The sequence below is a fragment of the Limanda limanda genome, chromosome 18, assembly GCF_963576545.1.
Source record: "Limanda limanda chromosome 18, fLimLim1.1, whole genome shotgun sequence".
Taxonomy (NCBI): domain Eukaryota; kingdom Metazoa; phylum Chordata; class Actinopteri; order Pleuronectiformes; family Pleuronectidae; genus Limanda; species Limanda limanda.
The window spans coordinates 18986367-18996972 of NC_083653.1; the positions used below are offsets into that span (position 1 = coordinate 18986367).

The window sequence follows — 10606 nt, forward strand, 5'->3', positions numbered from 1 at the left end:
GGGACATGGTTTTTGTGCAAAAAGGCAGGCCTCTCTTTCAGGCCTGTATTGGAAGTCAAAACCTGAGAGCACATGGCCTTTGTCTTGAGAAAGCCACAAGCCGCATGGGCTGGAGAATACTCAATCTCCCAGAGTGCATTGGTTCTCTTTGTCCTGAGAAGGTCAAATAACTCAAACTCCCAGGAGGCAACATGTCCCCTTTGTTTCAGCATCTTCGCACATAGGTGCGAATATCTACCAGGGTCAACTCCAATTGGTCAGTCTGGTCCCATGACCAAGGGGCAACCGGGTCTATAAAAGATCAAGGCTCCCCCAAAGTTTTTTTCTTTCTCCAATCCCTCGGAGGGCCGAAGGCTGCTCCAGCAGCGCTCTTCTCCACCGACAACCACTGAGGACAGCAGGCCGCTGGCCTTTCCTCCTGCATCGGCGAGTGGAGGAACCGGATTCCTCCAGCTCAAATATTCTCTTTCCAACAACTGGAGGTCAAAGGTCGAGCTTCCAGCTCATCTTCTCAAGAAAACCTCCACGCATCTCAAGCTTCTTCTAAACTCCTTGCAGCGACTCGGTGTCCTGCAGGTAAGAACTACAGATTCAATAAGCAACGGAACTGCACAGCTCAACAGAACCGCGGAAGCAGAGACCACACGAACCAGAGACTTCAAAAGCCAGAACTGCTAACCGAACTGCACAGCAACTTTCTCCCTGTCCTTGGACTGGTAACCTAATCTGGGCTAAATAATTTTACTAGGCTAAGCAAGACTGTTTATTTGATTCTGTGTGGTGTTTATAAGTTTGATATATGTGGTGATATTGTGTTACAAGTTAAATCAAGGTTAATGTGAGTTGGGCTCTACAAAGACCCTGCCATTTTTCTGATTAGCATTCTCACAGACCCCGCATATCCCTTCACCTACTTAGCTACGTCCCCCGACCAGAAGAGGGGGGGGGCCTGCTATCTTAGAGATCTTAAAAGATCACAGGAAGGTGTGACTCTCTTTGTTAGCCACCAGAGAGACCCTCACACACACACACACACACACACACATCTTTGTTAGTTAGCACATATTGTTAGTGACTTGTGTCTCAATACTTTATTATGTTTATAATAAATGTTTTCTTTTAACCTTGTCCTGTCATTAATGTTGCATAAGTGAAGTTTGCCAACCTCTACACTGTCTAGAACTCTATAAACCTTAACTGTTCATTATATAATCTTTAATAGTAAATATTTAAGATTTCTAATTGAACTAGATCTAAATGAGACTGATCTTAATCAATAAATTGGCTATCTTTCCCTTCTATGAAGGGTGGTGCCCCGCGAGAACTTAGTCAAACTAAAGTTATGATTTAATATTAATATGTTAAATATTAATGTTTTATTTTCTATTTTTGATAACCACATTTATTGAACGCCTAAAGGCACACTAGCTTATGGTATCACTCCTAACCATTATTGCACAACATATATGATTACATAGATATGATGAGAGTGATGAGCAAATACTTATAACCCCAGTTGGAGCCGAGAGGTGGATGTTGGGGTGGTGGAGGGGCTGAAGCAACTAGGTGGATGTCTGTTATAGATGATTGTGGAGTGTAGGGTATCCACGTGGTGTATGTCACATGATTTAAGCAGCGCAGCTCGAGTTTGCTTCCAGAACTAGCTCGCAAGCGTCCTTTCATTTCTGTTCACGTATATGGCTTATTTACAAGTTAGAAGATTTATTTAACTGGTGTTATTATTCCATACATAACATGTCTGCTTTACCAAAGGTCTTTTAAGCAATTGACACTGTCTTCAAGTTCACAGCTTTTCAAAATGTCAGCATTGCAGAAAAAAAAATATATATAACGTGCTTTAACTTTGTAGAGAATTGTTGAAAGACGGAATGACTATGAATGCTGTTGCTTTGAAGGAGATAAAAAAGAGAAACTGAGATGCAGTACCATTGCACGTGTGAGCCAAGTTTTTGTTTCCAGGTTTCTGTACTTTACATTTAGCTGACGCTTTTATCCAAAGTGACAATAAGTGCATTCAACCCTGAGGGTACAAACCCAGAACAACAAGAATCAAGAAAGTACAATTTCTTCCAAAAAATAGCAAAACTACAAAGTGCTATAAGTAAGTGCCATTTAAGTGCTACCAAATGCTTAGTTAGTTTAAAAATGTTGTTCTAAACTTTCTGATGTCCGGATGTCGATGGGGAGCTCATTCCACCATTTAGGAGGCAGGACAGCAAACAGTTGTGATTTTGATGCGTGTTTAGCTCGCAGTGAGGGAGCAGCAAGATGATTGGCCGAAGCAGAGCGGAGTGAACGGGCGAGGGTGTAAAGTTTGACCATGTCCTGGATGTAGACTGGACCTGATCCGTTCACAGCACGTCAGGCAAGTACCAATGTTTTGAAACGGATGCGTGCAGCCACTGGTAATTGGTAAGTGAAAGGAGCGGAGGAGCGGAGTAGTGTGAGTGAATTTAGGTTGGTTAAAAACCAGTCGAGCTGCTGCATTCTGAATGAGCTGCAGAGGTCGGATGGCACTAGCAGGGAGACCTGCCAGGAAGGAGTTAGAGTAGTCTAGGCATTAGATGACCAGGGCCTGGACCACAACCTGCACCGCCTTCTGAGTGAGAAGGGGGCGTATTCTTCACTTCACTTTCATGTGGTCGAACAGGTAACTGTCAACAAGATATCAAGTACACAACTCTCCCTGTCACTAATTTGAGGAGAGGCTGTGACTATGTATAACAGAGATAATGGCATTTGTTAGATGCTGGTCTGTATTTTTATGCTTTTCCCAGTTCCTCCCTGTTCATGTTAAGTTCAAGGCACAGGTGCAATTTCCTGAGAGGTTGACTAAAAATGCTGGAGAATCTCCTAATGTTAGGGAAAGTGTTAAAAAAAAGAGATTCCACTATCATCCACCTGCAGAGCCGTATAACCCCTGCCCGGTCCCTGTTCCAGACGTACTCATGTGACACTGTTGTTTGTTTTGCCTGATGGTATCTCACTGTCAGCTTTAAAACTAAAGCCTTTGCACAGAGATGTGGGCTATTTGAATGTTAACAGTAATACATTAGGTTCTAACCTCTAGAAGGCAGTGAAGAGAGACAGAGCCCTGAAGTCAAAAACTAGATTTTATCCTGTTTATGAAGAGTCTTGCAAATTCTTGGTTGAAAGTACCTCTATGTTTTCCCTTATGAATATTTGTAATGACTTAAGTAAAGACCATAGATAATAAACTCAACTTTGACATCTGCCCTGAGTCCATGGCCTGTATCACTTCTGAAACCTAAAATGCTGTAGTGGGAAGTGTTATGAGTGAGTCCCACTTTAATTGTTTAATTATTCTCTGTCAAATTTACAAAAATACCTCCATCTGTTTTTCAGTCCACCACTGGTTCAGAGGGAAATACAGTATCTTAATGCCTGGTAAGGATTTGCATGGCATTTTATACACAGGCGACTCTCTAACCTACTGTATGTTTGCAAGGTTTTCATTTATCCTGTAGAATATGTCAACATCCACCTGATTGCTTTAAAGTGTTTCACGATGTTACAATTCTTAATTTTAAACTTGTAAAAGACCTTGTAACTGTTTTTAAAAGTGCTGCAAAAATAGCATTTATTGTTATTATTATAATTACTGCTGCATTATACATGTATCTGTCACTGTGAGCTTCCCTGCATCAGAAATGATTTTAAAACTTATCGAGAGAAATATATGCATAACTGTTGCTAGGATATTGACCTTAAAAATGGTCCTTGTTTTGTAAGGAATTATACAATAGACCAGGGGTGTCCAAACTTTTTGTCCCGAGGGCCACATACAGAAAAAAATACAAAGGACTGGGCCACTCACGCCGCCACGCCCCCCTGCCCTGGAGTGGACTGTTGACAGTTGCGTCGCTCAGGGCGGGGGGGCGTGGCGTGGTGGCGTTCTGAGGGACAGCTAGCAGGCAGTGGTGGAATGTAACGAAGTATTTTTACTTCGTTACTGTACTTAAGTAAATTTTTTCGTATCTGTACTTTACTTAAGTAAAAATAATAGTGCATACTTTTTACTTTTACTCCGTTACATTTTGCAGCTATTATCTATACTTTTACTCCGCTACATTTCTACAATATGTGTCGTTACTCGTTACATTTTATGAACACAGTTTCGCCAAAATGCTGCTGTGACGGAGAAGCAGCTCCACTGACCGCCAGCGCTCCACACGCGCACACAGTCACACACGCGCACACACAGCCACACACACGCCAACAAACATGTCCACTCTTCCTGTTAAAGTTCGTAGTTGATCACTATCTAACCATCAGCTACTATGTTGCGCTGGGCCGACGGAGGGTGCCCATTAGTCAGCTCCGCATCTGGTGACACACACACACACACATACGCATCTGGGTGACACACACATACACACACACACACACACACACACACACAGTCACACACAGTGGCCGGTAAGCAGCCGACCACTACGTGAAGAAGGAGGAGGAGACGTTTCTTTAGTTTTAACGCCGTCACTTTATTTATTGACTGTCCACCGGAGCAACACTGTCATCACCTCCAGGTGGTCGTTCACTTCTCGTATTCACACACTTCTTGCGCAAGTTACCCAGGTGCACTACGTCACTCTCTGGGCCCATTCCTTAAAGGGGCAGGCCATACTAGCAAATGTTGTTGCTTATAATTATTACTAGTAGTGACATCTGTAGAGGCATGAGTATTACCAGTAGCTATATCTGCATTCTTTATCAAAATGGCACAGCCTAGACATTGAGAGACAACCCATTGCGTGAGTACTTTTACTTTTAATACTTAAAGTAAATTTAAAAGTAAGTACTTTTTACTTTTACTTAAGTAGGATTGTTGATGTAGTACTTTTACTTTTACTTAAGTATATATTTTCCTGGGTACTTGTACTTTTACTTAAGTACTAAACTTCAGTACTTCCTCCACCACTGCTAGCAAGTCAGCAAAGCAATTCACCGCCAGACCACTAGGTGGAGTAACGTTTTTTGTCGAAGACAACCTTAGAGACACCTTCTTTGTGTGTGGCAGTCTTTGTCGACAGTTTTTTACTTTTTCTGGAGGACAAATTTGTCCCTGATCATTCTGCACAGCTTTGTACAATCGTCGACCTGCAAACCAACGTCAGCCGAGATCTCCTTCCAGGAATTGCAGGTCATCTGCGTGTCCTTGTATTTAGTCAGTGACGGGTTATACAAGTGGTCATACTTTCAGATCTCTTCTGCCAAGTGCTCTTCTATTTGGTCCATATCCGTTCTTCTAAATCTTTCTTGGCTTCTGCCGGTAATATGGGGCTTGAAACCGGAAATATGACTCTGGAAAGGATGTAGTTAGCAGACCAATCACAGCCTTGCGGGCTGCGTGAGGCTTGCGTGGCTTTGTCGTATAGTGACAAAAATTGGTGAACGCACGCAAGCACGAAAGAAGGGGCACGCAAGGGGCTCTTGCGTGGAGAAGCATGCACCGGCCACTCCCCTGTCGACGAAGCTTGGCCCCATGAAGCAAAACAAAGTGCTTCAAGTAAGTGCCATTTGAGCGCTACTAAATTTTGAGTTTCAAAAAAAAAAAAAAAGGTTGTAGTTTGGGCACATTGACATGTGTGCTGACTAATGCGTGTTTGTGATCAAGTGGGAAATACAATGGGAACAAAATAATTATCAAAAAAGTAAATCAAACTTCTGCTTTATCACTGTAATGTTTTATCCAATTTCCCTAGAAGTATCATGGTTTGATGAGAATATAAAAAACGTAGATGCAGATTCGTCCAAGTGCTTGCTGTGTCTTCATTATTATGTCTCCAGTTAACTGATGACAGTCTTCAATTAGAGGTGCGAATGTTTGGTGTGGTTGTCAGTCCCTGAGCTACACAGACACACACAGACACACACACACACACGTTATTTTCCTGCCTGCATCTCCTCACCTCTTCAACCTGGGGCCTTACTGTTTTTAATCCTTAACCAAACAAAAACAAATTATGTGCAACCTAATGATCTGAATAAGGACACAACACATCCACGGAGTCCAATTTAATGAGCAACAAGGAACAAACAAGAAAAGTGAGAAACTCTCCATAGAGAATAAGTTCTGTTTGTTTTTTTCACTGAACTTCAAGCTGGAGGTCTTCTTAAGTGTAAAACTGATGATTAAGTCTATAAAGAGTTAGGTCAGGGTTGCGGTGGGAGTAGGAGCCAATCCCAGCTGACATTGGGCCAGAGGCAGGGTACAGCCTGGTCGGGTCGCCAGTGTATCCCAGGGATAACATCCAGAGACAAACAACAATTCTCTCTATGGTCAATCTAGAGCAGACATGGGCAAAGTACGGCCCGCCGAACTTGTCCAAAAAAAAAAAAAAAAAAAAAAATTTAATAAAAAAAAAAATATATATATTTTTTTTTTGGAAACTAACAATTTTGTAGCACTTAAATGGCACGTACTTATAGAACTTTGTAGTTTTGCTTTATTTTTGAAGAAATCGTACTTTCTTGATTCTTGTTGTTCTGGGTTTGAACCCTTTGGGTTGAATGCATTTATTGTAAGTTGCTTTGGATAAAAGCGTCAGCTAAATTAAATTTGCCCGGTCGTGTGGTGTATAGGGCTTGAAGGCACATTATCCCCCTTCACTTTTTCCCTTTGCCCTGTGAGCCCTTCTGTAAAATGAGAGGATCAAGGAAACAAAGAGTGGACAATGAGTGCCGGGTGTTTAACACAGAGTCGACAACAAAATACTTTTTCACTGAAGTCCAATCGAAGGCTGTATGCCTGATATGCCGAGAAACTGTCGCAGTTTTCAGGGAGTACAACATCAGCCGTCACTTTGCTACGAAGTCAGTCAACGCAAGAACGGGTGACTGTAGCTCAGAGGTTGGCGACTTATTTACAGACTCAGCAACATTTTTGTTAAATGGCCTTGCAAATAAGTGCTTTGCTACTTGGTAAAGGCAAAATCCTTTCATGTAATCATTTTTCCATGTCATTTATATTAGTTCACAAAAACACTCCATCCATCTGTTCCTGGCCCGGCCCCTCTGTCAAATTTTGGAACCCATTGTGGCCCGCGAGTCAAAAAGTTTGCCCACCCCTGATCTAGAGTGTCCAATTATCTTAAACCTGATCTGCTGGTCTTTGGACTGTGGGGGGGTGTTGGAGTTGGAGAAAACCCATGCAGACTCATGCAAACTTGGAAATACATGGAAATACCCCATGCAGAACATGGATTCGGACAAGGACTCTTCTTGCTACATGTGCTCACCACTGCACCATGCCCCCTAAAGTGAATGCTCATTGTTAGTTCCCTAATTTCACTTTATTTCACTACATATCAATGATCATGTTGCTCATTAAAATCTGCTGTAATTTAGATCAGTGTGAATTGTAGCATTAGATGAACCATATATTCATCTACCAGACGCACCCAATTATGACTTTTATGACACATACTGTTTTCATAAATGTATCTTGTTTTTTTTGTATTTGTGGATATGGACCTTTCACAATATACTTCATGTTAGGGCTGCTCAATTAATCGAAATATAATCGTGATTACGATTATGGGGTCAAACGATCTCCAAACTACTATAATCGAGTTGAAACGATTATTTGACTTTTTTTTTCCGAAAGAGACGCGCATGCGCAATTCAGTCCTTCCCCCAGAGCATTCAGCGCGGCCCCGCTGACTATCTGCGTCTGGCACTCACTCTCCAGCAGCTGTGAAGTGAAGGAGGCGAGTTGTGTGTGTGGTCGAAGAGTCGCGGTGTTTAAAAAACAGCACGACTCTTTGAATCCGACGAGCAGCAGCAGCACACAGTGTAGCGGCCGCGCCGCGCACATTCTCCAGCGCGCAGCCGCCGGCTGTTCACTCCGGACCCGCATTTCCCTGCGCCGATCAGCCCGGGATTTTCCGCTTGTTGTTGTATGGAACCCGTTCAGATATAGACCTAGGATTTGTTGTTGTCCTCCATTGACAGCAACCACAATGATCTATGGAGGAATGTCAGGCTGGTTTGTGGATGGTTACTTTTACTCTGTAGCTTTGAAACTTGTCTACAAACTTCCAAGTAACAGCTGCTATGATACATGAAACTAAAACAATGGCGTCAGAGGAAGAGCTGGAACGACCTGCTGGCCAGACAGAGTATCCGACTGGGCTTCCCGATACTAAGCCTATTAGTCAAGGTGTAAGAGATCAATAGCCAAACTTTAACAGCTCTGTTATTTTAGGGCCCCATCTTCCATCCGTCATAAAGCCACACCAAGACACAAGTGGCTTTTTTTAGTTTCAGACAGACTGTATCCTTATTCTTCCTAATTAGCACCAACGTTGTTATAATTGCAAATGCATTTTCCTTCTGAGTGCCCATGGGCATGTTGCTCTCAAAAGATGTAGTCATCCTGTTTAGAGGTACATTTCTATTCTGAGTCAGTGGAAAGTGAGTGACTAACAAAAACCTGCAATTATATTATTTGAAAGGAGACCTCTTATGCCTGTTTTGGGGGTTCATAACTTTATTTTGGGGCTCTACTTGAAAAAGTTTAGAAGCTGAAATGTTCAGTTTAGCTTTTGCTTTATTTTCTTTATTCAATACATTGCTGCAGGAGACTCTCACAGCCGGATTCAGCTTGTGCTCCCCTTGCTAGAAAGTCTACTCTGATTGGACAGCTGGTGATGAGTCAAGTGCATTGGTAGTGCTACATGAAATTATCCGAAAATACAGGATTATGATGCAAATAAGGTTGTAGTGAAAAACCTTACCACAATACATTAAAATAAGATATTACAATAACAATCTAAATTTGTAAATCTTTTTAAGTGTGTGTCTGCAAAAATATCCGTTTCTAGGGCTGTACTTGGCCCCCCCTTCATCAGCCCCCAGAAATGTGTTTACTGTGGGAGATCCATGCACACCGTATACATTCACAAAACAACGTATACAACACTCTAGAGGACTGGGAAAGACTTATACACCATAATAGGTCTCTAAAGTCAATTTATCCAAGATAGTACCATATGCCTACATACAGTAGCTGGGTGCAGAACACGTGTACACAAGCCACCATCGTTATAACTACTACTATACAACGAGGAAATATTGAAACATTTTACATTGACGTCCTACCTACAAACATTTCTGTTTACATATTACCTACCAGTTATCATAATGCTTTTTCCATGTGAAAAAAAACAAACATTTCGTCTTTCTGCACACACACACACACACACACACACACACACGTGCACAGTTCGTTGCTGCTAATCTTTATTGTTATGTCATTTCAAAAGGTGTAGGCCTATCTTAAATCTGATTGGACGAGTTCTGTACCAACCACAACAATGACATAGGCAATGATAAATATTCACTCTCAGTGCTGCAGAGTGTCACATTAGGACTGGTGGGATGCCCGTCATTAGTAATGTATGATTTGTGCATTTCTTTCAATTCTGAACTAATATTTTGTCAATAATAGACCTGGAACTGAAAATCGATCAACATAATATTTCATGTTGAAAAGCAGGAATGCACCAGCATGGAAATGGATATCAGCTTTAACCGGTCTAATGTTTTTACTGAGATTCATCCCTGCTATAAGATAGATCTGTTTCATGTGCTGAGAAGCAATCCTTCTGCAGTATGTGTATTGTTTAATGTTTTTCTGGGCTCATTATCTGTTGTTACTGTTTGTGGAAACCTCCTTGTCATAATCGCCATCATTTACTTCAAACAGCTCCACACACCCACTAACTCTCTCATCCTCTCTCTGGCTGTGGCCGACCTGCTTGTCGGTGTTGTAGTATTTCCTCTCACCATTGAATTTTCTATCACCTTTTGTCTTTTCTACGATGACTTGTTTTGCAAAGTCCGTGGCACCTTCGATGTGTCGCTGTGCACATCCTCTATTCTGAACTTGTGTTGTATTTCTATTGACAGATACTATGCAGTGTGTCAGCCTCTGAGCTACAAAACTAAGATAAATGACCATGTTGTTGTGACCATGATCCTGGTGAGCTGGGGCCTGTCTGTCCTAATTGGGCTTAGCTTCATCATTGCAGGAATAAACCATGAAAATTGTACTGAAATGTGTATCACTGATGTTGTGTTGGCGAACATTATGGGACTTTTTTTCTCATTTTACCTCCCAGTTGTTGTAATGCTCTGCATCTACATGAAGATTTTCAGTGTTGCACAGAGACAGGCGCGCAGCATCCACAACATAAAGTGTCAGAGCACAAAGTCCGGAACAGACTTCAGTAAGATGGAGAGGAAAGCCACTAAAACTCTGGCTATTGTCATGGGAGTGTTTTTGTTGTGTTGGCTTCCTTTCTTCCTCTGTACAACTGTTCTGTCCTTCAGTCAAGTTTATGTGCCACTTCCTCTGATTGAACTACTTAACTGGCTGGCTCTGTCTAATTCCATGTTAAATCCCTTTATCTATGCATTCTTCTACAGCTGGTTTCGATCGGCTTTCAGAATGATCATTTCAGGAAAAGTGATTCAAGGTGATTTTACAAACTCAAAACTGCACTGATTTTCTTTTCGGTGAGCTGAAACATCCTGTGTGTTAAATATATGTTTGCAA

At 41.8% G+C, this 10606-nt stretch overlaps 1 protein-coding gene across 1 annotated transcript; it reads left to right on the forward strand.

Moving 5' to 3' along the window:
* The first annotated feature begins 9556 nt into the window (after nt 1-9556).
* Nucleotides 9557-10555, forward strand: LOC133024719 (trace amine-associated receptor 4-like). Its single transcript, XM_061091887.1, has one exon. It carries the CDS (start codon nt 9557-9559, stop codon nt 10553-10555), a length of 999 nt encoding a protein of 332 aa, XP_060947870.1.
* Nucleotides 10556-10606: the final 51 nt, after the last annotated feature.